This window comes from Prionailurus viverrinus, chromosome C1, assembly GCF_022837055.1.
Source record: "Prionailurus viverrinus isolate Anna chromosome C1, UM_Priviv_1.0, whole genome shotgun sequence".
NCBI classification, from domain to species: Eukaryota; Metazoa; Chordata; class Mammalia; order Carnivora; family Felidae; genus Prionailurus; species Prionailurus viverrinus.
This window is the reverse complement of record NC_062568.1, coordinates 98,546,913-98,573,535: the sequence shown is the minus strand read 5'-3', so window position 1 is coordinate 98,573,535 and position 26,623 is coordinate 98,546,913. Positions and strand designations below refer to the sequence as shown.

Below are 26,623 nucleotides of genomic sequence, written 5' to 3'. Positions count from 1 at the left end.
CTCTTTCCTCTCTGCCCCTCCCTTACTCTCACTCTGTCTCTCTTTCTCTCTTAAAAATAAATAAACATTAAAAAATAAAAATTAAAAAAAATTAAAAAAAGAAGAAAAGAATAGAAGTCTATGCATACGGTCCCATTTGTAGTTTTCTTTAGTTCTTTATCTCACCCCTTTTCCAATTTTTAAAAATTTCATTTTTTTACCTCCAAAAAAACTATAATTCCTAACGAAAGGATTGCTAATGAATATTCTTTGTCCTTGTCAGCAAAGAAAAAGATCGTATTAAAAAAAGACATATGAAGGGGCGTTTGGGTGGCTCAGTTGCTTGAGCGTCCGACTTTGGCTCAGGTCATGATCTCACAGTTTGCGAGTTCGAGCCCTGAAATCTGACTCTCTACTGTCATCGTAGAGCCCCCTTCAGATCCTCTGTCCCCCTCTCTCTCTGCTTCTCCCCCACTCATGTTCTCTCTCTCTCTTTCTCAAAAATATATAAACATTAAAAAAAAACTAAAAAAAAAAAAACCATGAAGACATTTTACATGGGTCCATATATAATTAACAGGTAAACTTTACAATACTTTAAAAAAAGGGGGTGTCTGGATGGCTCAGTTAGTTGAGTGTCCGACTTCGGTTCAGGTCATGATCTAATGGTTCACGAGTTTGGGCCCCGAGTCCAGCTCCGTGCTGACAGCTCAGAGTCTGGAACCTGTTTCGGATTCTGCATCTCCCTCTCTCTCTGCCCCTCCCCCACTGGAGTTCTTGTCTCTGTCTCTCTCTCTCAAGAATAAACATTTTAAAAAATTAAAAAACAAAACAAAACAATACTTGAAGAGTTCCTTTATTAGAAACATCAATATCGGACATCAAAATAATATAGGAGGGGAAAAAAGCATAATTAAAAAAATGTTTTATTTATTTTTGAGAGAGAGAGAGAGAGCACGTGCACACATGAGTGGGGAAGGGGCAAAGAAAGAGGGGGACAAAGGATCCCAAGCAGGCTCTGCACTGACAGCAGTGAGCCTGATGCGAGACTCAAACTCACAAACTGTGAGATAATGACCTGAGCCAAAGTCTGATGCCCAACCGACTGAGCCACCCAGGTGCCCCAAAAACGTAATTTCTTTTTAAAGTTTATTTATGTGTTTACTTGAGAGAGACAGACAACGCGAGTGGGGGAGGGACAGACAGAGAGGGAGAGAGAGAATTTCAAGCAAGCTCTCCGATGCCAGAGCAGAGTCCGATGTGGGGCTCGAACTCATGAAACCCTGAGATCATGACCTGAGCCCAAACCAAGAGCTGGATGCTTAACTGACTCAGCCACCCAGGTGCCCCAGAAAAAAGCATAATTAAAGTGCAATAAAATGTTATGAAAAAACAAAATACCCATCTGGATCTTGAAGGGGAGGAAGAACCGGGGCTTCTCCCTCCCTTGGGGCTATGTGGGTCTCTCCCTGGCTCTGATTTGGGGGCCCTGCCTGCGACAAGTGATGGGATACTGCTGGGGACATGGCCAATGACTGTCGGGTGTGTCCATGGTGAAGGTCTGGACAGGCTGCTTGTCCTCTGCAGGACTCCAAGCCTCACACCTGCTGCCCCCCAGATCACACCCTCCTGTGGTGAAGCCCAGCCCACTATTTTGTGATAAATGGCAAGTATTTTCTTCCTCTGGTAATGGACTCAATAAACAGCACTGGATGAAGAAAAAAAAAAAAAGGATTAAAATTCGATAAAATATTTTGAAAAAAAACACCTACCCAGATCTTGAAGGAGAGGAAGAACAAAGAGCCAGGCTCGGAGGCCTCAGGCTAGGGAGGGCGGGAAGGGTCTGGAAGGACAGGGGCCTGCCCGTGGGTCTGCAAACAAGCCGCAGATGGAGTAGATGGTGACACAGCTTTTGGACTCCCAGAAGCCACTGAGAGCGTGGCTCCAACAGCCCAGTCAACTCGGGTATCCAAGGACTGGAATGCCTTTAAGTAGCAAAGATGATATGAGATAAAAGGCTTTTTGTGCAAATGGTAGGTTGAGACAGCACCAGATGCAGCCACTCAGTCAGCAAGTAGGAATATGGACTACTCCGGTCTCTCTGATGACCCGACAGAACAGAGGGCACACAAAACAAGAGATTAAACCATGCCCAGCCTTTGCGGACACTACAACTTGACCCGGTTGGTCGGCCTTGCTAACTCTCAGTTGCGCATTTCAACCAAACCTGGCGGGGAAATCTGATTCATGTCCTGGGTAGGCCGAAAGGTGGTCCCCTTAAAAGATGTGCACGTTCAGTTCTCCGGGAGCTGTGACTCCATCACCTTACATGATAAAAGGGACTTTGCAGGTGTGATTGAGTTAAGGATCTTGAGATGCGGAGTGTCCTGAGTGATCCAGGTGGGCCCAATGTTGTCACAGGATCCATGTAAGAGGGAGGCAGAAGGGTCACAGTCAGAGGAGATGTCACGACTGAAGCAAGAGGTCAGAGTGGTATGAGGAAAGGGCCTCTGGAAGCTGGAAAGACCAGAACAGACTCTCGGCTGGAACCTCCAGAAGGAGCCAGCACCACTGACACCTTGATTTTTAGACTCCTGACCTCCAGCAATGTGCGATAATACATTTATGTTTGTTTTCAGCCATTAAGTTTGTGTCGCTTTGTTATGGTGGCCATAAAAAACAAAACAAAACAAAACCCTAATGGATGTGATTTATGAAACTGTTTTACCTCTATGCAGCTAACCTCATTACACAGAAGAATCATGTTCAGAGAACTTACGGCCGAAGCATCGTTGCACCTGACAGCTGTGCTTTACCTGATGTTATTGTCTGTCTTCCTTGGCTGAGCTTTCTGATTATGGTCTCTCTGTCCATGTTATGAATAGCACTCAGCATAATGAGTAACCTCCGATGAACCATGATCTGGAATGAGAAGGGACAGCTTCAGATTATTAAATTGGTACATGCTCATTTTGACGTACGAGTTAATTCATTTTCCCCAACCACGCTAAGGGCTGAGGCCTCGGCTCTAAGTCAGACTTCACAGGGAAAATGGCACGCTGCCCCAGGGTGAGGCCACAGGGACTTCAAGGTCTCGGCCATGTTGACTTGCCTGAATACAAACAAAGACCAAGTTGTCATCTGGCCTTGTCCCACCCAATTTATGAGCCCTGTTTTTCTATTTCCAGAGTGGAAAGAATGACTAGTCCCACATTCCTTCTTTTTAGTGTATCTGAATAATAATGCTCCTGCCGTGTTATTTTCAGAGTGGAGGGACCAAATAAATAGACGACTGTGTGGGAACAGGGCTGTGGATTTTGGGCAATGCTAACTGTCTATCACTGTGCTTTGCACCCAGAGCACCTGCTACTGGAGGTGAGTGCTACCTGTGCACAAAGCTGTGGCTGAAAGGACCATTCCTTCCATGATTAATACCCCTTTCCATCCTGTAAAGGACTCTACTTAACAAATACATAGTACGACGTGCCAGTGCTGTGGCCAGTTCTGTTCAAGGTATTGCAGATACCATGAGATCAAACAATTGTCCTGCCTGCACAGAACTGATGTTCTAGGGGTGTGTGTGTGTGTGTGTGTGTGTGTGTGTGTGTTGGTGTGTGTGTGCGGGGGTGATAACAATAAACATTTAAATGAATCTACAGGATAAATACCATGAAGATGATAAAAGAGTAAATGCACAAGGGCATGACCGAGGGACTGGAAAGGGGGTTGGTCTGGCCACTGGTGCAAGAATAATTAGGCAAGACCTCACTGAGGAGGTGAGGCTTGATCTCAGACTTGATGAGGAGGAGAGAATGACCTGGGAAGAGAATTCAGAGCAGAGGAACCAGCGAGTATGAAGATCCTGTTTCAGGAACAAAGGAGACCTATTTAAGGGACAGAGAGAAGTCCAGTGTGGCCTTGGCCTTGACAAAAGTTGTGCACTTCATTCCGATTGCAATGGGAAGGCTCTGGAGGGTTTTACCAGGGGAGAGGTGTCGTCACCTTTAAGTTTTGGGAATGCTAGGCCGGCTGCCATGGGGGCACTGGACACAGGGAGAGCTGTTGCCCTGGTCCAGGCAGGGGATGATGGGGCTGTGGCCGATCCAGGGAGATGGCAAGAAGTCATCAAACTGGGCGCATATTTGTACATTGAGCTGACAGTCTTGCTGAGGAGTGAGGGAAAGACTGAGCCATCACTTAGAGCAAAGCACATGACTGCTGACAATACTTTTTCACACTAGAGGGCTCACCCCAGAAAGCCCGTGTGGTCCCGCTGCTGGGGAAGCCAGCCTGGCCAGTCTCACTGTTGTTTGCCCATTGTCAACACCTGTGCCCTCGTCCCTTGACAGTTTTGTGCTGCCTCTTTCCACCACTTTCTTCCCCACACTGGAGCATCTTGGGGCCACCTCTGTTCACACATGCAGAGCCCTACAGGGCCCTGGAGGTTGACACACAGGTCACCCATCAGCAGGCTCTGCCTCTCTCCCCCTAGATTGTCATCAGTCCACACTGAAAACACTGCTCGAGGGGCACCTGGGTGGCTCAGTCGGTTGAGGGTTCGACTTCGGTTCAGGTCATGATCTCGCAATCTGTGGGTTCGAGCCCCGCGTCGGGCTCTGTGCTGAGAGCTCGGAGCCTGGAGCCTGCTTTGGATTCTGTGTTTCCCTCCCTCTGTTCCTCCCTTGCTCACACTCTGTCTCTGTCTCTGTCTCTCAAAAATAAATAAACATTAAAAAAAAATGTCCAGAAGAGGTGAATCCATAGAGACAGAAACAGATCAGTGGTTGCCAGGGGCTGGGGGATGGAGAGGGGCTCCTACTGGGAACCAGGTTTCTCTTTGAGGTGATAAAAAATGTTCTAAAATTAATTGTTGATTGCCAAATCGTACACCTGAAACTAATAAAACATTGTATGTCAGCTATACTTCAATAAACTTTTAAAAAAATGTTCTTAAGCGTGGATGGTGATGGCTGTACCACTCTGTAAATATATTAAAACCCACCAAACTGTCTACTTTACCAAGAGTGAGTTTTATGGTATGTGAATTATCCCTCAATAAAGCTGTTATAAAAAAATTCACTGCTTGATTTCCTTGTGCTGAGGGCTACACGAATTGAAATTTCCATCTGGTGCTGGGACTCACCTTGCGTGCTGCTTGTTGAAACCGCCTTTGCGCCCTGAACTTGTTGACCCAAGTATTATTAATGAGTGGATCAAAATTAGGATGCAATTCCTTGATTTTCTGTGAACACAGAACACAGGCACATCTTAGGCTTAAAATTCAACTCCAGGCATGAGCATTTAATAAAAACATTTATTTAACTCCAGGCATGAGCATTTAATAAAGACTTCGATCCCAAATCAAATTATTATTTATTTGTTCTGCTACTGAATGAGCATTTATTCAGCACTTTAAGTGTATGTAGCAATATAGAGACTTCTTGCAGGGGGTGGGGGTGGCAAACGTGGGATTTGCGATTTGGGTTTTAAGAAATTTACAGTCTAGGGGCGCCTGGGTGGCTCGGTTGGTTAAGCATCCGACTTCGGCTCGGGTCATGATCTCACAGTTGGTGAGTTTGAGCCCTACATTGGGCTCTGTGCTGACGGCTCAGGGCTTGGAGCCTGCTTCGGATTCTGTGTGTCTCTCTCTGTCCGTCTTCTGCTCACGCTGTCTCTCAAAGTAAGTAAATGTTTTTGTTTTTTTTTTAAAGGAAATTTTAGAGTCTAGAGAAGCTCAGGCAAATACATGCAACCCTGAAGAGGAAGAAGCTTGCAGAGCAATCAGTCCCATGTGGTGGGTGCTGGCACTGCCACATTGAGAGGCACAGACTCTATGACCCCCCCAAGCCTCCCCCCCACCCCAGTGCAGAAGGAGGAGTGCTCTGCTCAGCCCCGCCCTCAAGCACCACACAGTGCTTGCATATCGTGGCACAGAGTGTAGACTGGGGAGGAACGGGTGTCTGGGGGTGCACTGAGGCCAGCCAGAACCTCAGGCACTGCGGGTTCTTGAGCAGGGAAACGCTATGAAGAAAAAGGCATCAAACGTGAATCAGTCTCAGGGCATCTGGCTGCCTCAGTCGGCAGTGTGTGTGAGACTCCTGATCTCGGGGCTGTGGGTTCGAGCCCCAGGCTGGGTATACAGTGAATTAGTCTCACGCTGGCATACGCAGTGGGCTGCAGGGGGCAGGGAGGACGGGCAGATATATGAACGAACAATCTGTTGGAATAGTTGAGGGTAAGACACGAAGGCTTGAGCTCACGTGTGCTTTCGTGGAGGAGCTATGGGCAAGACTTTGTGGCCAGATTAAATGTAGGGAGAAGAAAAGAGGTAAGAAAATTCAGAGGTGGCAAACCCAGGAATAAAAATTGAGAATGATGGGGGTGGGGAACATTAAGAATTGTTTTCATTTTCAAAATTAAAAATCGGGGTTTTAAAAAAATACATAAAATAAAATAAAAAATAAAATAAATAAAAATTGGGGGTTTTAACCAGACACTATCACATGACAGAGGACTCTCAGGGGGAGGGGCCACTGTCCCCTTTTTATGTTTGAGGACACTGAGGCACAGAGGCTAAGAGGGCTTTTCCCTGGTCCCAACTCTGTGGTAGAGCTGGGACCATGACTCTGGCTTCTGGCTTCCTGTCATGCAGGAGGCAAGGAACGAGGCCCTGGGACCCACCTCGAGGACCTGCAGAGGGGCTTGGAGAGCAAAGGGAAACAACAACAAAAAAGATCCAAAAAGGAGAAAGTAGAGAGGCAGAGAAGAGCCAAAGAATTTAAAGCCGTTCATTTCAAGGGTAACATTAATGAATGACTTTTGATGCTTCGCTTGCAAAAACGTAGCAAAAAAAAACACTCTGAAAATGTACGTTAAAATGTAAACGTAAATTAAAAGTTAGCAAGCCTCTCTTAGTGGAAGTGTTTCTATAAAATTATTCAGTGTTTTAAAAATAAGCATTATAGGCCCCTGGGTGGCTCAGTCGGTTGAGCATCTGACTTCGGCTCAGGTCATGATCTCATGATTTGTGGGTTCGAGCCCCACGTTGGGCTCTGTGCCGACAACTCAGAGCCTGGAGCCTGCTTCGGATTCTGTGTCTCCCTCGCTCTCTGCCCTTAACCCACTCGCATTCTGTCTCTGTCTCTCTCAAAAATAAATAAACATTTAACAACAAAAAAAATAAATAATAAAAAGAAGCATCATAAAGGGCTACCAAAAATTAGGTCCCAAATAAAGGAAAGTTACTTACCTCTTCCAGATTATGAACAACCCGTTTGTGGCTGACTTCTGTCTTGAGGCGCTGAAATTCCTCATCCAAAATGGGATCTCCTCTATCTAGCTGGGTTTTTTAATCAACAAAAATATTAAAATTGAATACAAACGCGCACAACGTTGCATCTCTTTCAAACTGACAGCAACCCATCAAGTGATCGGCCACACCCGCCATGAGGTCTGGCTGGGAGCCTGACAGAAGTTTCAAGTGACCATTATAATTACACTCACTGTTTCAACATAGGGGTTGGTTACAGACGCACGGACCCAGCACTTTGTTTTCATAACCAGGGGACAGTGGCTCTGGCAATCATTTCCAAGACATTTAAAATTCACAGAAAGGATTTTTAAAAAACTGTGTAACTACGGGAGTGCAGAGATTTCATTTAAAAGAAATTTAATGTCTCAGTAAAGTTTAGCTCTTCAGAGTGGATTATCTCAGCATCAGGTTCAACAAAGGCCCCATAATTCCTCCCCCTCTCCTGGGTGGTGCAGGTGGATGGGGATCTGCCCCTTCCCTGGAGGAAGTGTCCCCCCAGGCTACTCCCCTCCCTCACCTCCTGCTTCCCCCTGAACCAGGAGCCCCGGGACACTGGGACACTCCCGGGAAGGCTGGCTGGCTGGGCTTGGATTGATATCCCCACATACACCTGCTTTCGGGGAAAAGGGGACTGTGCACACTGCAAAAACCTACTGGTTTTTACCTGTGGTTTTTATTAAGTGACTTCTAAATCTAGCTTGCTTTGTGCATATGCTGTTTGCAATCATTTAAAAAAATTTCTTTTTAAATATTTATTTTTGAGAGAGTGAGACAGCGTGTGAGTGGGGCAGGGGCAGAGAGAGAGGGAGACAAAGAATCCGAGGCAGGCTCCAGGCCTCTGAGCTGTCAGCACAGAGCCCGACGCGGGGCTCGAACTCACAGTCCGAGAGATGATGACCTGAGCCGAAGTCAGATGCTTAACTGACTGAACCACCTGGACGCCCCTGTTTGCAATCATTTCCAAAGACCTAACTGAAAGAAAGGTACTCTGATCACCACACTAACATGAGAAACAAGAGAACTGTATTATTGTCACCAGGGGGTAAGCTGTGCAGCTCTGATGTGCACGTATCTGGGAGCTGACTGTGGATCTTAGCTTCAAAATACAGATTTTGTGGGGGAGACACCAGACCTTCACCATGACTAAAAATAAAATAAAATAAGCACCTTAAAGAAGGGAATGGCAAATAGGTTGGTAGCCAGAAGAGAGAGGAGGGTGATGTATTATACGTTTATCAAGACTACTTATTTCCAATGCGCATTTTGGAATTCACTATCATTGATCATCTCCCGAGGAAAAGCCCATCATCCTGCTATAATGCCTACTCCCTCCGCTCCCTCCACACCCCCCTCCAGCTCTCTCTCATTCGCCTTTCTGCCACCTGCCTTGGGCCTCCAGGTGTTCCTTGCCGCTGGGTCACCTGCCAGGATTCGGCTGCCAGATGAAATCTCCCGGACACACAGAATAGGGTCTCTGCAACAGTCCACCTGCACTGGGGCTCAGGGTCCTGGTGGGTGTTGTTAAGGGTGTGACGGCTCCTTTCCTGCTCTACTCGGGCACCTTTGCAGACGCTCACTACTCTCTGCAGGCCTGTCTCCAGCCGCTGCTCACGGCTGTCTCTGCTTCCTGGATCAGAGAAGCCTTTTCTTCTGGGATTGCTCTTTGCTCTCCGTGTACAAACACGCCCGAGTCTGCCAACTCAGAAACCAACCTCCTTGACACTTCATCCCCCTCTAACTGTCTAGGCCCTGACTCCTCGCCCCTGCTCATCTCAACTTTTCAAGAAACCATCTACTCGCTTCCATACATTCTTTGGGCAATCACAATTTGGCTTTTTACCTCCACATGTCTCCCAGGATTGCCGTCGCTAAGGCAAACAAAGGCCTCCGAATGGCCAAACGCCATGGGTTCTTCTCAGGCCCTGCCATCCTGGATCTCTCCCCCATCGGTTTTCTCAGCGTTGTCCGTTTCTCCTGACCTCCCTGACCACTTCCCTTCTGTCTTCTCCATCGTCCACTGCTCTTCCCTCAAATCAGGAGCTTCTCTAGATGTCCAGTCTTGAGTTACCAGCTTCTTGCACCATTCACTTTCCCCAGGTCACCGGGCTCCTCTGTGGTCTAGTGGCTACCTCTCTGCTGAGGCAGACTTGTTCCTTCAGCTGCCACCTGGATGCCCTCCAGTCCCCCCAATAACATGCCCCAAACTGAAATTTTCATCTTCCCCCTTCATCCCTTCATGTTTCTCTGCCCCTTCTGGACTGTGCCCTTCTTGAGGGCAGGAAAAGTGGCTTATTCTCCAGCAAAATCTTACAGACAGTGAGTATTCACTAAGCACACTTGCCACGTGAATGCACAGTTGGGTTGGCCCGTCCACCAAATGCTGGCAATTCCAGCCCTAACGGTCACATTGACCTGGTCGTGCCATATCTGTATCACCTTCAACTCTTAAACAGTTAGAGGGGTGCCTGGGTGGCACAGTTGGTTGAGCGTCCGACTTTGACTCAGGTCATGGTCTCGTGGTTTGTGAGTTCAAGCCCCGCGTCGGGTTCTGTGCTGACAGCTCAGAGCCTGGAGCCTGCTTCTGATTCTGTGTCGCCTCCTCTCTCTCTGCCCCTCCCATGCTCATGCTCTGTCTCTGTCTCTCAATAATAAATTAATGTTAAAAAAATACAAAAAATAAAAGTTAGAATATATCATCAAAAAAATAAATAAGGGGCACCTGGGTGGCTGAGTTGGTTAAACGCTGGACTTCGGCTCAGGTCATGATCTCACCGTTCATGGCTTTGAGCCCCACATCAGGCTCTGTGCTGACAGCTCAGAGCCTAGAGCCTGCTTCAGATTCTATGTCTCCCTCTCTCTCTGCCCCTCCCCTGCTCACGCTCTGTCTCTCTCTCTCTCTCTCAAAAATAAATAAACATAAAAAAAAATTCTTTAAAGAAAACATCACCCACTGTAGGGTGGACAGAAAACTTGGTATTTTGTTTTGAAAATCACATATGGAGAAACTGATCTACTCATCAACTTAAATTTAAATGCCAATCTAATATGTGCCTTCCCTCAATGCTAAGATTTACTAATGCAATGATTTTACATTCTTTTGTCTATCTCATGAAAAATAAAGAAAAGTAAGATAAATTTATTCAGATACTTGACTTAGACTCTAATCAAGAAGAAAACGGAGAAAGAAAAATGTATTCTATACGAGAAAAATATTCCTATCTGACAACATACCTATTTTTCCACAGTCCCTCCTACCCAATGCTGCCACTGTGTGCGTCTCTGACTGTGGGAAGCACACACTCCCGGGCTGAAATATATGTGTTATGGCTGAATTATGTCCCCAAAAGTCATATGTTGCAATCTTAACCCCTAGTCACATCAGAATATGGATGTATTGGGAGATACAGTCTTTGAAGATGTAATCAAGTTAAAATGAGGTCATGGCGTGGGCCCTACTCCAGTGTGACTGGTGTCCTTTAGAAGAGGAAATCTGGACACAGAAACTATGAAGTCACAGGGAAAAGACGATCATCTACAAGCCAATGAGAGGGATCATTCCCTCATGTCCCTTACAAGGAGCCAACCTTGCCAACACCTTGATCTTGGGCTTTCAGAACGGCCAGAAAATACATTTCCGTTGATCACACCACCCACTCTGGGGTACTTGGCTATGGCAGCCCCGGCAGGCCAACAGGAAATGTGGTGGTGATTCTGCAAGTCCTACCACCAAAGTCCGAGCCCCCGAGACAGGAGGTGCAAGCGAAGCCCTATCTCCTCTGGCCCGTGTGTGTCCTGTGCTTCGGCCATTACAGGCCTCTCCCCAGTGTCCCCTGCACCTGTCCTCAGGGAACAACATCTCTCATGCCATGACAAGCCCAGGGGTGTGATCCAGCCCCGCCATTCCCGTCTCCACCCCCCCCCCCCCCCCCCCCGCTCCCTGAATCCACAGGTGCTGCCTTGGCGACCCAGCCGTGGCTCCCTCCCCTCAACCGGTTTCCTGCTCTCTGCTTAGCTCCCTTGAGCATCTCTGACTTGGACCTTTTGTCTGGCTCTGGCATGGCTCCTGGCCACTGTCTTTGTGTCCCTCTTACTTTTATGCCCTGCAGAATACAGGACAGATGCACCTAATGTCCAGAATTCCAACCTGAATTTGAGGCGTTTCCCTCCCTCTGAATTGAATGCTTCTGTCCTCTCTATTGCTTTTCAAAATCATACCGTGTCTTCCAGGAAGCTTTTCAATTAAATGAGTTCTCTCATCTCTCTGGCTTCGAAATCCCCACAATACTTAGTAGAGGTCTCTTGTGACACTTACGGCCGGCCTTGATTTATGGTTAACAATGAACTTGTCATCAGCTTCCTCCCCCCAACTTTAAGTTTTCTTTCTCCTGATGTGGCATCTTGCATATAGCCGGAATTCGACCTATCGAGTGCAATCAGCGACATCAAACTAACAGTGCTTCTGACCTTGTATTTGGCGTTTTCTCTTTGCCGCTCTTCAATAAGGTCTTTTTTAAATTTTAAAGACACATGATCTTTACCAAGGTGCACCTGCCTGGGGAGAAAAAAAACAACAACAAAAAAAGCAGCTTCCAGAACCGATCAGAATACCATGGTCGGCTTGGGGACGGAATGTCTTAGCTATACTCTACAACGGAAGAGGAGTGCTGAGACATTGGAGCAGGGCCATGGCGGGGCAGACACCCTGGAGACTAGAGCAACACAGCTGAGATGAAGAATGCGTTCTACAAAATGACGCTTCTCTTCTAGGCACACATGCTGGATCTTTATAAATAAATGAAACAAAAATCTGGACGCTCAACATCTCTAGTCATGAGGGAAATGGAAATCAGGACCACAGCGACTGGTGTACTGGTACGTCACACCCACGAAGATGTCAGTGACAATGATGACGGCAGCAACAAAGCCGGCACTGCCAAGGATGTGGGCCAACTGGAACCTTGGTTACACCGCTGACAGGAACGTTCAGTGGGGCAGCCACTGCGGAAAACGGTGTGGCGGTGGCACAAAAAGTTGAACATTGAGTTCCCACGCGACCAAGCAATTCCACCCCTAGGCATGTACCCAAGAGGACTGAAAAGATGCGCTCACACAAAAACTTGTGTGTGAATGTTCACAGCAGCATTATTCACGACGGCCAAAAAATGAAGACCACCCAATGCCCATCAACCGAGAAACGGATAAACAAAACACCGCATGGCCATACAATGGAATAGTATGCAGCCGTAAAAAGCAACAAAGCCCCGATAGATGCTATGATGTAGATGAACCCTTAAACCGTGTTAAATGAAAGAAGCCAGTTACAAAAGGCCATATGGGTGTGTAGGATTCCATTTATTTTTTTTTAATGTCTATTTATTTTTGACAGAGACAGAGTGTGAGCTGGGGAGGGGCAGAGAGAGAGAGAGAAAGACAGGGAGACACAGAATCCGGGCTCTGACCTGTCAGCACAGAGCCCATCACAGGGCTCGAACTCATGAACCGTGAGATCACGACCTGAGCCAAAGGTGGGTGTTTAAACAAGTGAGCCACCCAGGCGCCCCTGTATGATTCCATTTAAATGAAATGTCCAGGGGCGCCTGGGTGGCTCAGTCGGTTAAGTGTCCGACTTTGGCTCAGGTCACGATCTCGCGGTCCGTGAGTTCGAGCCCTGCGTCGGGCTCTGTGCTGACAGCTCGGAGCCTGGAGCCTGTTTCAGATTCTGTGTCTCCCTCTCCCTGACCCTCCCCCGTTCATGCTTTGTCTCTCTCTGTCTCAAAAATAAATAAACGTTAAAAAATTTTTTTTAAATAAAAAATAAATGAAATGTCTGGAATAGGCGAATCTACAGAGATATAATAGTGGTCACCAAGTGCTGGGGGAGGGGAGAGAGGACTGGGGAGCGACTGCCTAATGGGTATGGGGTTTCTTTCTGGAGTGATGCAAATATTCTGGAGTCGAGTAATGGTGATGGCTGCACAGCCCCGTGAATACACGAAAAACTTCTGCACTGTACCCTTGAAAATGGCTAAGATGGTGAACTTTGAGTTTGGTGAATTTTACCACAGTTTAGAAAACTCTGGTATGGAGTGTATTGACTGTGGAGGCTGGCACATGTTCAAAAATAAATAGCAGCTACGATGAGAAGGAGAGTGAAGGAGAGTGAAGAGACCTAGAAGCTAAATACATATTGTATGACCTTTGGATGCCGGATTCTTCCTCTCCAAAAACAAACAAAAAAGCCAGATAGAAAGGACATTATTGAGACAACCGGGTAAATCTGCATTTAGGCTGGAGATGATAATATTACGGTATCAATGTCAGCGTTCTTGGAAGTGATCATGGTAATGTTGGAGAATGTCCTTGTTCTTAGGAACTACACGCTCAAGTCCCTAAGAGTGAAGCCTCATGACATCTGCAACTTACTTTCCAATGGTTCAAAGAAAGATGCGCGTGAAGCGTGTGTATGTGGAGAGGGAGGAGTAGATGGGGCATAATGTCAGGACCGGTGAACCCATGTCAAGTGTCTATGGGTGTTACTGGCAGGTTTAAAAAGCTTTCAACAAAAACAGCCGGGGGAAAACATGAAGTGAAGAACACAGCATACAAAACTGAATTTAGGATGTGACTTCAGGTATGCTGCAAAGAAGCACGGAAGGAAGGAAATACACCAGGGCTAATGGTGGTCATTAGCACATTATAGAGATTTTTTTTCCCTTCTCTACACTTAAAAAATATGTATTTTTCAGGTTCTCCACAATGACAACATGATCATTTCTTATAATAGGGAAAGAGTATTTTAAAAAATGATCTGAAGGTACTTGGCGTTCTTCCCATTTAACGGAGGCCAGCCCGTGGATACAGACTGCCGTGGAAGCAGAGGTGCTTCCGTGAGAAACTAAGGGTGGTCCTCTGTGCAAGCAGGGGGGCCGCAGGGGGCATCTGTGAGGGCCCTGGGGCTCAGCGCACCTTTCTTCTGTCCAGGAAGCGTGGAGGTGCGGCGTGGGACGAGGCGGCCTCTCAAAGACTCTAACAGTGTCTTTTTTAGCTCAATTCAAGAGTTCCTACAGTTTACGTTAGTGGAGTCTATGCACACGGATGCATCTGATATGAACTGGTAACAAATTGTGGAAAGGGCTCTATTTTGACTGCCGGAGCACAAGACAGGAGTCTCACGGCTGAGTTTTAGAAGCCCCCCCCCCCAGGGCCTCTCCTAACCCCTAGCCCGCACTGCTGGGCTCCCCGCAAGGCCCCTGGGGCACACTGCCCAGGGCACAGGGGGCTAATGCTGGGGCACCTGCGGAGAGAGAGATGGGACGCTGGCAGCAGTGGCCGGAGGGAGCAGGGTCCTGGTTCTGCCACTGTCTGGTCACGCTGAGGAAAGAACGTGTTTGCTCACAATAATTTAGTCCTAATGGAAACGTCGGAGGGCCAGTGGAGGAGAGGGAATAATCAAACTTCTAAAAGGGCACAAAAAGCTGTTACATTTCATCGTGTCTCATGTATAAAAAGCCATTACTAAAAAAAAAAAAAAAAAAAAAAGCCATTACTAAAAACACCGTATTTTCATTTGATATAAATAATTGCTCAATATTTACCACTTAAGGTGATTTTCCATCTCCTCATAAGTGTCCTGTCTGACTTTCTGTTCAAACAGTGCTTCCTTCATCTGTCTTGTTTTTGAAATCTCATTGCCTTGGTCCAAAACTGAGGGCAGAAGCAAACGATGATTATACCAGAGTCAAATCAGAATCATCTGCTAAGACAAAAACACATTTCTTTCTTTTTCTTTTTTTTAAAAATTTTTTTAAATGTTTATTTATTTTTGAGACAGAGAGAGACAGAACATGAACGGGGGAGGGTCAGAGAGAGAGGGAGACACAGAATCGGAAGCAGGCTCCAGGCTCTGAGCCATCAGCCCAGAGCCTGACACGGGGCTCGAACTCACGGACCGCGAGATCGTGACCTGGCTGAAGTCGGACGCTTAACCGACTGAGCCACCCAGGCGCCCCCAAAAACACATTTCTAATGGCAAAACACAACAGCAATCTCAGCTTCTTTGCTGCTGTTCATTAACAGTAAATGTGGCAAGCAGTGGGGCGCCTGGGTGGCTCAGTCGGTTGAGCGTCCAACTTCGGCTCAGGTCAGGATCTCGAGGTTCATGAGTTCGAGCCCTGCGTCGGGCTCTGGGCTGACAGCTCGGAGCCTGGAGCCTGCCTCGGATTCTGTGTCTCCCTCTCTCTCTGCCCCTCCCCCACTCTCACTTTGTCTCACTCTGTCTCTTAAAAATAAATAAATGTAAAAATAAAATTAAAATAAAATTTTTTTTTAAATGCAAGAAGCAATAATTCTTTACTGTTCCGCCAGGGGCTGATTTATAATGAATTGACCAGTTACCTTCTCTTAATTCTTTAATCTTCAATTTCCCTGGTTCTTGGTTTAAAACAGTTGCCACAGCAAACGGATTTGATAAATCCACTGGAAATCTCAAGTCGTGATATTCAATTTCCTGAGACCAAATCAGGAAGGAAAAGTCACTTATTTTGCTTTTCTATCATTCCTTCCAGCATGTTGAGTGTAAAGCGCATGTTACCTTAATCTTTGGGGGCTTTATTTTTGGTGGCAGGCGGTGAAAATTTATGTGTGTCATTGCCTTTTCTGGAGGAACATCCACTCTCTTAGAAAGAGCATTTAATCTTTCAAATTCTTCTAATCTATAGTTTAAAACAGGAATTAAATTAGTATATGATCCAACAATGCAAGGTTCCTATTTTTTTTTATTTTTTTTTTAACGTTTATTTATTTTTGAGACAGAGAGAGACAGAGCATGAACGGGGGAGGGTCAGTGAGAGGGAGACACAGAATCTGAAACAGGCTCCAGGCTCTGAGCCGTCAGCACAGAGCCCGACGCGGGCCTCGAACTCACGGACTGTGAGATCGTGACCTGAGCCGAAGTCGGACGCTTAACCGACTGAGCCACCCAGGCACCCCAAGGTTCCTATTTTTTAAAGGATTTTTCTGGGTAATCACTACACCCAATGTGGGGGCTCGGATTTACAACCCCGAGGTCAGGAGTCACATGCTCTACTGACTGAGTCAGCCAGGTGCCCCACAAGCTTTCTATTTTTAATGTTCCTTCTGGTAATACCATGACTTTTGGTCAATTAATGACTATATCTGCACTGAAAATAAATTTATGTCTTAAAACAGTGGTCTACTAGGACGCCTGGCTGGCTCAGTCGGTAGGGCACGGAACTCTTGATCTCAGGGTCGGGAGTTCAAGCCCCACGTTGGGCGTGAAGCCTACTGGAAGAAAGGAGGAAAGAAAGAAAGAAAGAAAGAAAGAAAGAAAGAAAGAAAGCTAGCTTTATATTAAAAAAAAAGTAAAACAGTGGTCTACTAAAATAAATGCAATGTCAGTATACCAGCGTACAATCATATGTGTCAAAATAGTCTACCAATGGGTGCTTTTCTTTACCTTCTCGAAGAATATAACAAGAGGACAATGTGACACACTGAAAAATGCTCTTACAGTCTAGTGTGATTCATTTCTAGGCTGTTGGTTTTCAACAGCTAAATCTACTACATTAAAAAAAAATCTTATACTGATTTATCTTCCTAGTAAAAGAATGATTATGGCCACTGTTTACAGTAAGTTTTTTTTTTTTTAGAGAGATAGAGTGCACGTGTGCACACACACACACACGCATGTGTACGTGAGGGGGAGGGGCAGAGGGTGGGAGAGAGAAGAGAATCTCAAGCAAGCTCCTCGCTCCGCTTGGAGCCCAACATGGGGCTTGATCCCAGGACCCTGGGATCGTGACCTGAGCCAAAATCGAGAGTCAGATTCTCAATCAACTGAGTCACCTAGGCACTGCCAGGAAGATCTTTTAAAAAGCAACTCGGACTAATATTTGAGATCTTTTCTGCAACTGAAAACTGTCTTGGACACATGTAGGTATAGGCAGTGCTATTACCGTGCCTACAGAAGCTACTGGACTTATTTATTACGAGATATAGTAGAACTGCGTCACGTTCAATACTGTGAGGCATTTCTTCAAGCTATAATATGTGAACACTTGTTTTGCAAAATGACTTATGTTCATGACATTACAGAAAAAGGAATACCCTAACGTTTACTCATTCTTAATTTTTTTTAATGTTTATTTTTTTGAAAGAGAGAGATGGAGCACGAGTGGGGGGGGGGGTGGGTACAGAGAGCGAGGGAGACACGGAATCCGAAGCAGGCTCCAGGCTCTGAGCTGTCAGCACAGAGCCCGATGCGGGACTCGAACCCACGAACTGTGAGATTATGACCTGAGCCGAAGTTGGAGGCTTAACGGATGGAGCCACCCAGGCGCCCCTAACGTTTATTCACTCTGACAATCACAATACACGTGCTGAACCCCTACCCCCACTGCACAACATGGGACACACCAGCAATCTCAAACTTAACATTGCCTACCTAAGAGTATCTTGAAAGGTCGATAGCCTGAGAGAACATGCCCTTTGGCAAGACACACACTGACTGATGGGCTGCGACGTGCAGGGCAGAGGCAGCGGGTCAGGGGGCAAGCTGTGGCCCAGTGTCCACATCTCATCAGAGCGTCAACACCACCTCTGCTATAAACATTGGGAAACATTTTTGTTTCCACATCTTTGAAGGCGTGGAAAAACAGTCTCCTCACGCAAACTAACGGCTGACGATGGAAACAAAGGGGGTCGAAGAAAATGGTAAATTTTAACAAGGAGTTACTCGGGGAACTTGAGGAATTCCATCATATACCATATTCTGCAATGACAAAAACCAAACAAGACCCAGCAACCTATGAATCTTTCAGAGAACACTGAGGCCAGGATAATTTTCTTCCTTCATGGTGGAATTTATATGTTCTAGTACTATCTACAGTCTGGGGAGATACGTAGGTCTTGAGGCACAGTCCTTGAAAACATCAAGTGTGTACTAAATGAGACCTTAAATTCCAGCTGGGTGACCAAAACATAGTAGTTTAAAAACAGGGTATGTGCTTCCACCGTACAACGCCCTCGTATATTTAAGAACATGTCTTGCGGGGCTCAGTCGGTTAAGCATCCGACTCCGGTTCAGGTCATGATCTCGCGGTCCAGGAGTTTGACCCCTGCGTCGGGCTCTGTGCTGACAGCTCAGAGCCTGGAGCCTGTTTCGGATTCTGTGTCTCCCTCTCTCTCTGACCCTCCCCCCGTTCATGCTCTGTCTCTCTCTGTCTCAAAAATAAATAAACGTTAAAAAAAAATTCAATAAAAAAAATAAAAATAAAAGAACATGTCTTGGGAAGCCACAATCCACTCAAGCGAGGTCTTTAAGAAAGCCATTTGTCCATCACAGCATACGACATGAGACGGCAAATAGCATTTTGTGTGGCCAGTTACCTAATACCAGAAAAATTACTACGGTCTTTCCCTCATAGCCAATGTTACTCGTTCATTGCCAGGATGATTTTATTTCTACCGTGGTTACTTGTGGGATTCGGGTTCAGCAGGCCACGCTAACATCCTACAATTGATTTAGTCTGCTTTGAATTTTTAGGAAGAAAGTCATGACGTAAATATATAATCATGGAGTTCGTTCATATTTTGATATGGGGGTGTTACTCTATTTTCAATATGCTTAACGATGTCAACGTGGGATGTGTATCTCTATGTGAAAAGGAAACTCCAGATATTTCTTTATCCTTTTCAAAACATCTGTAAGGATTTTCCTTATGCTGTGACAAGTTTTCCTTTAGCTTTTATACAAATCACGCATATTAGGAAAAATGTGTAACTTTAACCAGATATATTGGGATATAAAAATACACGCTCACAGTCAAATAGAAATAGAAGTTCAGAAAAAATTTGTTACAAAGTAAAACTGAATCTCATTTCACACCTTTACTCTGACATGAATGCTGATGAGTCTTTAAAAAAAACCAACAACCTCCCATGTGGCACATTTTCATTTTTGCCTTATGTTGAAGTCACTTGTTATACCTGACTTCTTTTAGCTCCTCTGCTGTGAGTGTCTTCAGAGTGTAGACTGTGTCCCATAGGGCTTTGCAATGGACACCGCGCACAGCAGGCACTCAACTAATTATAACATCATATTGAGGCACCTGGGTGGCTCAGTCGGCGTCCAACTTTGGCTCAGGTCATGATTTCACAGTTCATGAGTTCGAGCCCCACGTCGGGCTCTGTGCTGACAGCTTAGAGCTGGAGCCTGCTTTGGAATCTGTGTCTCCCTTTCTCTCTGTTCCTCCTCCTCCTTGTGACCCTCCCCCACTTGTGTTCTTTTTCTCTCTCAAAAATAAATAAACATTAAGAAAAATGATGTCATGTTGAAAATTTGAAAATAGTTATGCTGTTCCTGTCTTATGATTTACATTTAAAATAGAGTGTAGGGGGGCGCCTGGGTGGCTCAGTCGGTTAAAGCGCCCGACTTCAGCTCAGGTCACGATCTCGTGGTCCGTGAGTTCGAGCCCCGCGTCAGGCTCTGGGCTGATGGCTCAGAGCCTGGAGCCTGTTTCTGATTCTGTGTCTCCCTCTCTCTCTGCCCCTGCCCCGTTCATGCTCTGTCTCTCTCTGTCTCAAAAATAAATTAAAAAAAAAAACGTTAAAAAAATTTTTTTAAATAGAGTGTAGGGGCACCTGGGTGGCTCAGTCAGTTAAACATCTGACTTTGGCTCAGGTCACGAGCTCGCAGTGTGGGAGTTCAAGCCCTGCATTGGGCTCTGCACTGATAGCTCAGAGCCTACTTGGGATTCTCTCTCAATCCCTCCCTCCCTGTCCCTCCCCCACTCTCTCTCTGTCTCTCAATAAATAAATAAACTTAAAAAAAATAAAAAATAAAATAGAGTGTAATACATACATACGATCACGTATGTAATGTGTAATGTGTAATGTACATACATGAAATACATGCATAAGGTCAAAACTCAACCAGCCCAGCAGTGGTAATCAGTAAAAGCAAGTATTCCTCAAACCACCTTTTCTTGGTCATCTCTTCCCCTCTCAGTAGGAACAACTACCGCTACAAGCCTAGAGCTATTCTGTGCATTATTATTTTTTTTAATTTTTTTTTTAACGTTTATTTATTTTTGAGACAGAGAGAGACAGAGCATGAACGGGGGAGGGTCAGAGAGAGAGGGAGACACAGATTCCGAAACAGGCTCCAGGCTCTGAGCTGTCAGCACAGAGCCCGACGCGGGGCTCGAACTCACGGACCGCGAGATCGTGACCTGAGCCGAAGTCGGACGCTTAACTGACTGAGCCACCCAGGCGCCCCGTATTTTAAAGAGTATTTTATGAAAGCTCGTCATCTTACGTACGGTTGTAATGGCATTCTGCTACAAGAAAGAAAGAATGGGAAGAAATGGCGACTTAGGAATTACTTTAAACAAATTTTAGGAAGAAACAAAAGACATTCCAAAGCAGCCATACGGTAAAGCCACGTTGGGACAGCATGTTCCGGTGAAGACACATTCGTATGGTTGAGAGTTGAACTGTGAGATCCATAGCTGCATTTTTATTTGTGCAATCCCATAGTGAAATGGTGTGAACTTCACGGTCACATTCATCTTCCCGTTAGCCGGGATTAGTCCTGAGGGGAAAGAAAAGAGACGATTCTTTCTTGTCTTGCGAAGTCCAGTCAAAGAGGCTGATACACACACAAACATGTTCTTCCCATGGTAAGTACAAGTATTTCCATGTTCTTTTCATTAAATCCATGTGAATCGACTTCTACACGTTTATGCTGATCTTATTTACCAACTGCTATGTTAATCCTTCATAATAATTGACTGTCACTTATATAAATAGATACATGTCCATCAGCATTAGTGAGTCACACGTGAACTCCCAGAACTATCATCTTTAAGCCAATTACCACTCGTCGATGTTAATGTTGTAAGCAACAAAAAATAGCTAGGAACACGCATAAAAGTTTCTGTCCAGGTAATTCAGTTTCCTGCATTTTGGTGTAATTGGATTCTCTCCTTCCGAATCTTTGGGATGGACTACTGCTCTCTCTGAAGTCAAATATCCCAGCTTACCTTATTTTTCTTTTCTATCTCTGATGCCAAAAGGGCTTAGTAAGTGCTCAATAACAGGGAAAGGGAAAGAAAAGGGAGAAAGAAAAGGAGGAAGAGAGGGAGGAAGGATCAATGTAGTAGATACAAGAAGGGTTAATGTTCTCTCTGATTTCCACTGAAGGCTCTTTGGTTTGCCTTCCAGATGATTCCTTATGTCCTCATGTGTCTGGTCTTTGCACTATCCCTGCAGAGGCCTTATACTTTCCCTCTGAATTGCTTGGCATACCTTCCTTCTCATCTATGCCGTCCTCTCAATCTTGTCCCGCTGTCTTCCTTGTTCTCTATGCACAACCACATGGACTTTTTATGTGCCTATCCAGGCATTCACTAAGCATTTACTGTGTTCCAGGCAATGTTTTAGGCACCTGAGAAACAGCAATAAACAAAACAAAGTCCCAGATCTCACAGACTTTACATTCTAGCTGGGGACTGAAAGCAAACAAACAAATAGATGAATATAAAATATAAAGTCATGTTACGAATACCAGCAAGAAAAGTAAAGCAACGTATGGGGGAAGCAAGTGAAATGAAATGCTCCATTTGAGACAGAATGAACAGGAGGCTTCTTTAGTGAGGAGATGTTGCACCTGAGACCTGAAAGAAGGTCATACACATTGGGCTCCTGCTGCCTCAGGGCCTTGGCACGTGCTATTCCCTTTCTCTAGATCTTCTTTTAGTTTTTGTTTTTGTTTTTGTCTTTGTTTTTTTTTTAGAGAGAGCAAGTAGGAGAAGGGAGAAGAGGGAGAGAGAATCTTAAGCAGACTCCACGCTCAGCACAGAGCCCGACATGGGGCTCGATCCCACAACCCTGGGATCATGACCTGAGCCAAAATCAAGAGTTGGATGCTCAACCGACTGAGCCACCCAGGTGCCCCCTCTTTAACTTTTTTAATCCTACTCTCTGAAATGACCTCTTTTTGCCATCTGCCTTCTCCTAGACTCAAACGTAGTTTTACAAAAGTAGGAACTTGCTCATTACTGTGTTCCCAGCTCAATAAATACTAGTTGAGTGAGTGAATGAACTAAGTTTCACTCACTCACTCAACCTCTGTATCACGTGAAACTCCTCCTGACTCCTCATCCCTAGGAGCCTTCACTCCCTTAAACTTGTATCAGCCCAAGGGCCACCTGAACTGTTGCCTGCTCAAGTTTACAGCTCTCCCCCTGGACTGCACACCCCTAAGGCTGGCAGCAGGCCCCAAAGCTCATTTACCATCCCAGACCCTTAGCTCAGTGCTTCAGAAATAGGTATGGGTCAACTTCCTGAGAGCAGAAGTCTAAACCTTTAAATGACATCCACTAGAGACCCAAGAACTCCCTGCAGGGCAGAGTGAATCAGCAGAAGAGCTCGGTTCTATAGGCCAACCTAGGATCAGCTGAATACAAACCCATGTGCTACAGGTCCATACCTTGACCACCCACCCGGTCAGAAAATAAAACATCATCTGACCCGCAGTTCACTGGGGGGCTTTAGACTGCTTCTGCTCCGGCTCATTAACTTAAAATAATAAGAACAAGCTCTGGAGTAAGGATTAATGTTTGCCTTGACCCGGCTGATTTATTTTTAAGTGCTCCCGGCCCACACCTAATACATAAAACACACTGGAGGTGTAACCTGGGCAACCAGAGTGGACAATGCTTTTTCCATTAACGGGGACACCAGTTAGCACAGCTCCGTTAACGGAACTTGGTTGCGGCTGATTGTCAAATGTTAACAGCTCTTAAAGGTGTGCCTAGCAGTCCTGGCTTACTGCTTGGCAAAAACTAATGGTGGGAGGAAGGAGAGCAAGTTTCATGTTTTAACAGTAAGAAATACCCCCCCCCCCAATTACTACTTTATTTTAAAAAGCCCAAACCAAGATTTGATGGGTTCCGTCCACTCTGGGGGCAATTTCAGATCACTGCCCTTAGATCAGCAGGGATAATGTTAAATTGCAGGGCAGTGAGGGTGTGAGGCAGAGAGAGAGAGGAGAGAAAAACTGAGAAATGAACTAAAGGCTAAGAAAATCCTAGTCTATCAGTAAAATGGCTATAACGAAGAAAACGTAGCAACACTAAAAAATACTATAATGATTCATGAAGTGACCAGCAAATACCTCTGGATCTTTGCCTTGATTTTTGTTTTTTTATATATTTTTGAGAGAGATAGAGAGTGCGAGCAGGGGACGGGCAGAGAGAGAGGGGGACAGAGGATCCAAAGCAGGCTCCATGCTGACAGCAGCAAGCTTGAAGCGGGACCCAAACTCGCAAACTCTGACCTGAGCCGAAGTCAGATGCTCAACCGACTGAGCCACCCAGGCGCCCTGACCTTGATTATAATTATGTAAAGTACGCATAAACATGGCCAGCCACCCACAGGAGATTTGTTAGGGTGGTTAGGCCCAGGATGGGGATCATTTTTTATTTTTATTTATTTATTATTTTTGGGGGAGGGATCATTTTTTAAACATTTCTTCTTTCACGTCCATATAGTGTCATTACAATATTGTTATCCTTTTTAAGTAACTTTTTATTTCAAATTCTCAGAAAGCACAGATCATCCTCCCTAAGTTATCACAAAGCCCTCATGCTTGAAGTATTAGTAAGTATTGGTTTTAATCTTCCAGGATTTAGGGTTTTACGAGCTGTGCGATGTGGGGTAAATTTCTTTATCTGCCTAAGCTCCGGGCAGGGATTTAATAGCGCATAGTTTAAAAACTGTCCACGAACAAGCCGTTGACAAACTCGGTGTTTTGGATTCACTGGATCACAGAAGGGAGGGCTTCGAGACTCACCACCATGAACCACATGCCATCCACAGGGATACTCACAGATCACTGCCACTGCCCAGGGTGTGTAGACAACAGAGACCCTGGCTCACTGGGCCCCATACGAGCTCTGTGACTTGGCTTGTTATGTTACCCGAGGCTCAATTTTCTCAGCTGTAGGATGGGACAAGGTTTAAAGGAGAAAACAGTGGGGGCGCCTGGGTGGCGCAGTCGGTTAAGCATCTGACTTCAGCCAGGTCACGATCTCACGGTCCGTGAGTTCGAGCCCCTCGTCGGGCTCTAGGCTGATGGCTCAGAGCCTGGAGCCTGTTTCCAATTCTGTGTCTCCCTCTCTCTCTGCCCCTCCCCCGTTCATGCTCTCTCTGTCTCTCTCTGTCCCAAAAATAAAATAAAAACATTGAAAAAAAAATTAAATAAATAAATAATAAAAAAAAAATAAAGGAGAAAACAGTGTATAAAGTCTGGGATAATGCTTACTTAGGAGGCAGTGTGTGTCCTATAAATGTGTCCTTCCCAACATTTGTGCCAAGTATAATGAGTAATGCCTTATTCTGTATTATTTAATCGTTAAAACGTCGGGAGGAGGGGGCCCCCGGCTGGCTCAGTCAGTGGAGTGTGCGACTCTTGATGTCGGGGTTGTGAGTTCCAGCCCCACGATGGGTATGGAGACTGTTTTTGTTGTTGTTAAAGTTAAAAAACAAAAACAGGGGCGCCTGGGTGGCGCAGTCGGTTGGGCGTCCGACTTCAGCTAGGTCACGATCTCGCGGTCCGGGAGTTCGAGCCCCGCGTCAGGCTCTGGGCTGATGGCTCAGAGCCTGGAGCCTGTTTCCGATTCTGTGTCTCCCTCTCTCTCTGCCCCTTCCCCGTTCGTGCTCTGTCTCTCTCTGTCCCAAAAATAAATAAACGTTTGAAAAAAAAATTAAAAAAAAAAAACAAAAAAACAAAAAAACCAAAACAAGATGTCAAGAAGAGGAAGTATTTTTTGGAAAAACTTACACAGTTGATTGTGGAACAACATGAGGGGGAAGAGCATTCACCCCCTGTGAAGTTGAACACCTACATACAACTTTTTTTTTTAAGTTTATTTATTTATTTTGAGAGAGAGAGAGATAGAGACAGCGCGAGTGGGGGAGGGGCAGAGAGAGGGAGACAGAGGATCCCAAGCAGACTCCGTACCTTCAGCGCAGAGCCCAATGAGGGGCTCAAATCCACGAAACCGTGAGATCATGACTCCAGCCGAAGCCAAGGGTCAGACGCTTAACCGACTGAGCCGCCCAGGTGCCCCTCCTACGTATAATTTTTAACACCCCCAAAACATAATGACTCATAGCCTACTGTTGACCAGAAGCCTTACCAATAACATAAACAATTAACACATATTTATAAGTTCTATGCGTTTCATCTTATCTATTTTTTAATTAATTAATTTTTAAATTTTTACATTTACATCCAAGTTAGTGAGCATACAGTGCAACAACGGTTTCAGGAGTAGATTCCTTCATGCCCTTTCCCCATTTAGCCCATCCCCTCCTCCCAAGTTCTATGTATTTTATACTGTATTCTTACCATAAAGCAAGTTAGAGAAAAGAAAATGTTATGGAGAAAATCATAAGGAAGAGAAAATATATTTACAGTTGTGCTGCACTTACTGGAAAAAAAAATCTGCGTTGAAGTGGACCGAGACAGTTAAAATCGGTGTTGTTTAAGGGACAACTGTACCTGTACCTAAAAAAGGAAGAGGCAACAGCCTCACCGTGCCAAGCCACTGGGATGGGTTTCCGAAAGCACCGGGTCTTTCTTTTTACTTTCTTTTTCTTTTCGCTGCCAAACTCAGGCTATTCTGTAGAATAGCCTTGTCATGAGACAAGGACTGGGCTGCCCCTGGGAAGGTCTACTTAAAAAAAATTTTTTTGCATTTATTTTATTTCTGAGAGGCAGAGAGAGTCAGAGCACAAGTAGGGGAGGGGCAGAGAGAGAAGGAGACACAGAATCCGAAGCAGGCTCCAGGCTCCGAGCTGTCAGCACAGAGCCAGACGCGGGGCTCGAACCCACACACTGTGAGATCATGACCTGAGCCGAAGTCAGATGCTCAACCGACTGAGCCACCCAGGTGCCCCTGGGAAGGTCTACTTTAAATTTTAGGCCTGTGGACTTTCTGTAAAGGGGTGAAATATGGGCCCTGAGGCTTTCAGTTATCAGTTCATTTCTAAGCTTCCTGGGAAGAGCCAACGCTTGCTCAGCCGCAGCAGGTGCGGGACGGATGCTAACAGCCAATTACCCCCGATCTTCCTTTAATCTTTCATTCTCTTCTCCCTCCAGCAAGCCTTTGTGATGGAAACTAGAAATAATCAGTAAAGTGAGAGTTTGGGGGGATCTTCCTTTTCCTCCCTGTCTACCAAGTACCCAAAATGCAGGCCATGGGAGCAGGATCAGAAGAGCTTGGGGACCCTACCTGTGCTGAT

The 26,623-nt window shown here is 45.7% G+C and overlaps 1 protein-coding gene across 2 annotated transcripts in view; it reads right to left on the bottom strand.

The window, feature by feature from the left end:
* The window catches only part of CFAP221 (cilia and flagella associated protein 221), a 107,563-nt gene that overhangs the window by 34,406 nt on the left and 46,534 nt on the right, over nt 1–26,623 (bottom strand). For both annotated transcript variants that reach the window (XM_047871501.1, XM_047871502.1), the window contains exons 8-15: nt 20,744–20,903; nt 15,882–16,002; nt 15,686–15,797; nt 14,887–14,995; nt 11,756–11,843; nt 7,229–7,318; nt 5,123–5,221; nt 2,796–2,901 (exon numbers count right to left, since the gene is read on the bottom strand). In XM_047871501.1, coding sequence (XP_047727457.1) covers nt 2,796–2,901; nt 5,123–5,221; nt 7,229–7,318; nt 11,756–11,843; nt 14,887–14,995; nt 15,686–15,797; nt 15,882–16,002; nt 20,744–20,903 — 885 coding nt within the window. The remainder of the gene's footprint in view (nt 1–2,795; nt 2,902–5,122; nt 5,222–7,228; nt 7,319–11,755; nt 11,844–14,886; nt 14,996–15,685; nt 15,798–15,881; nt 16,003–20,743; nt 20,904–26,623) is intronic.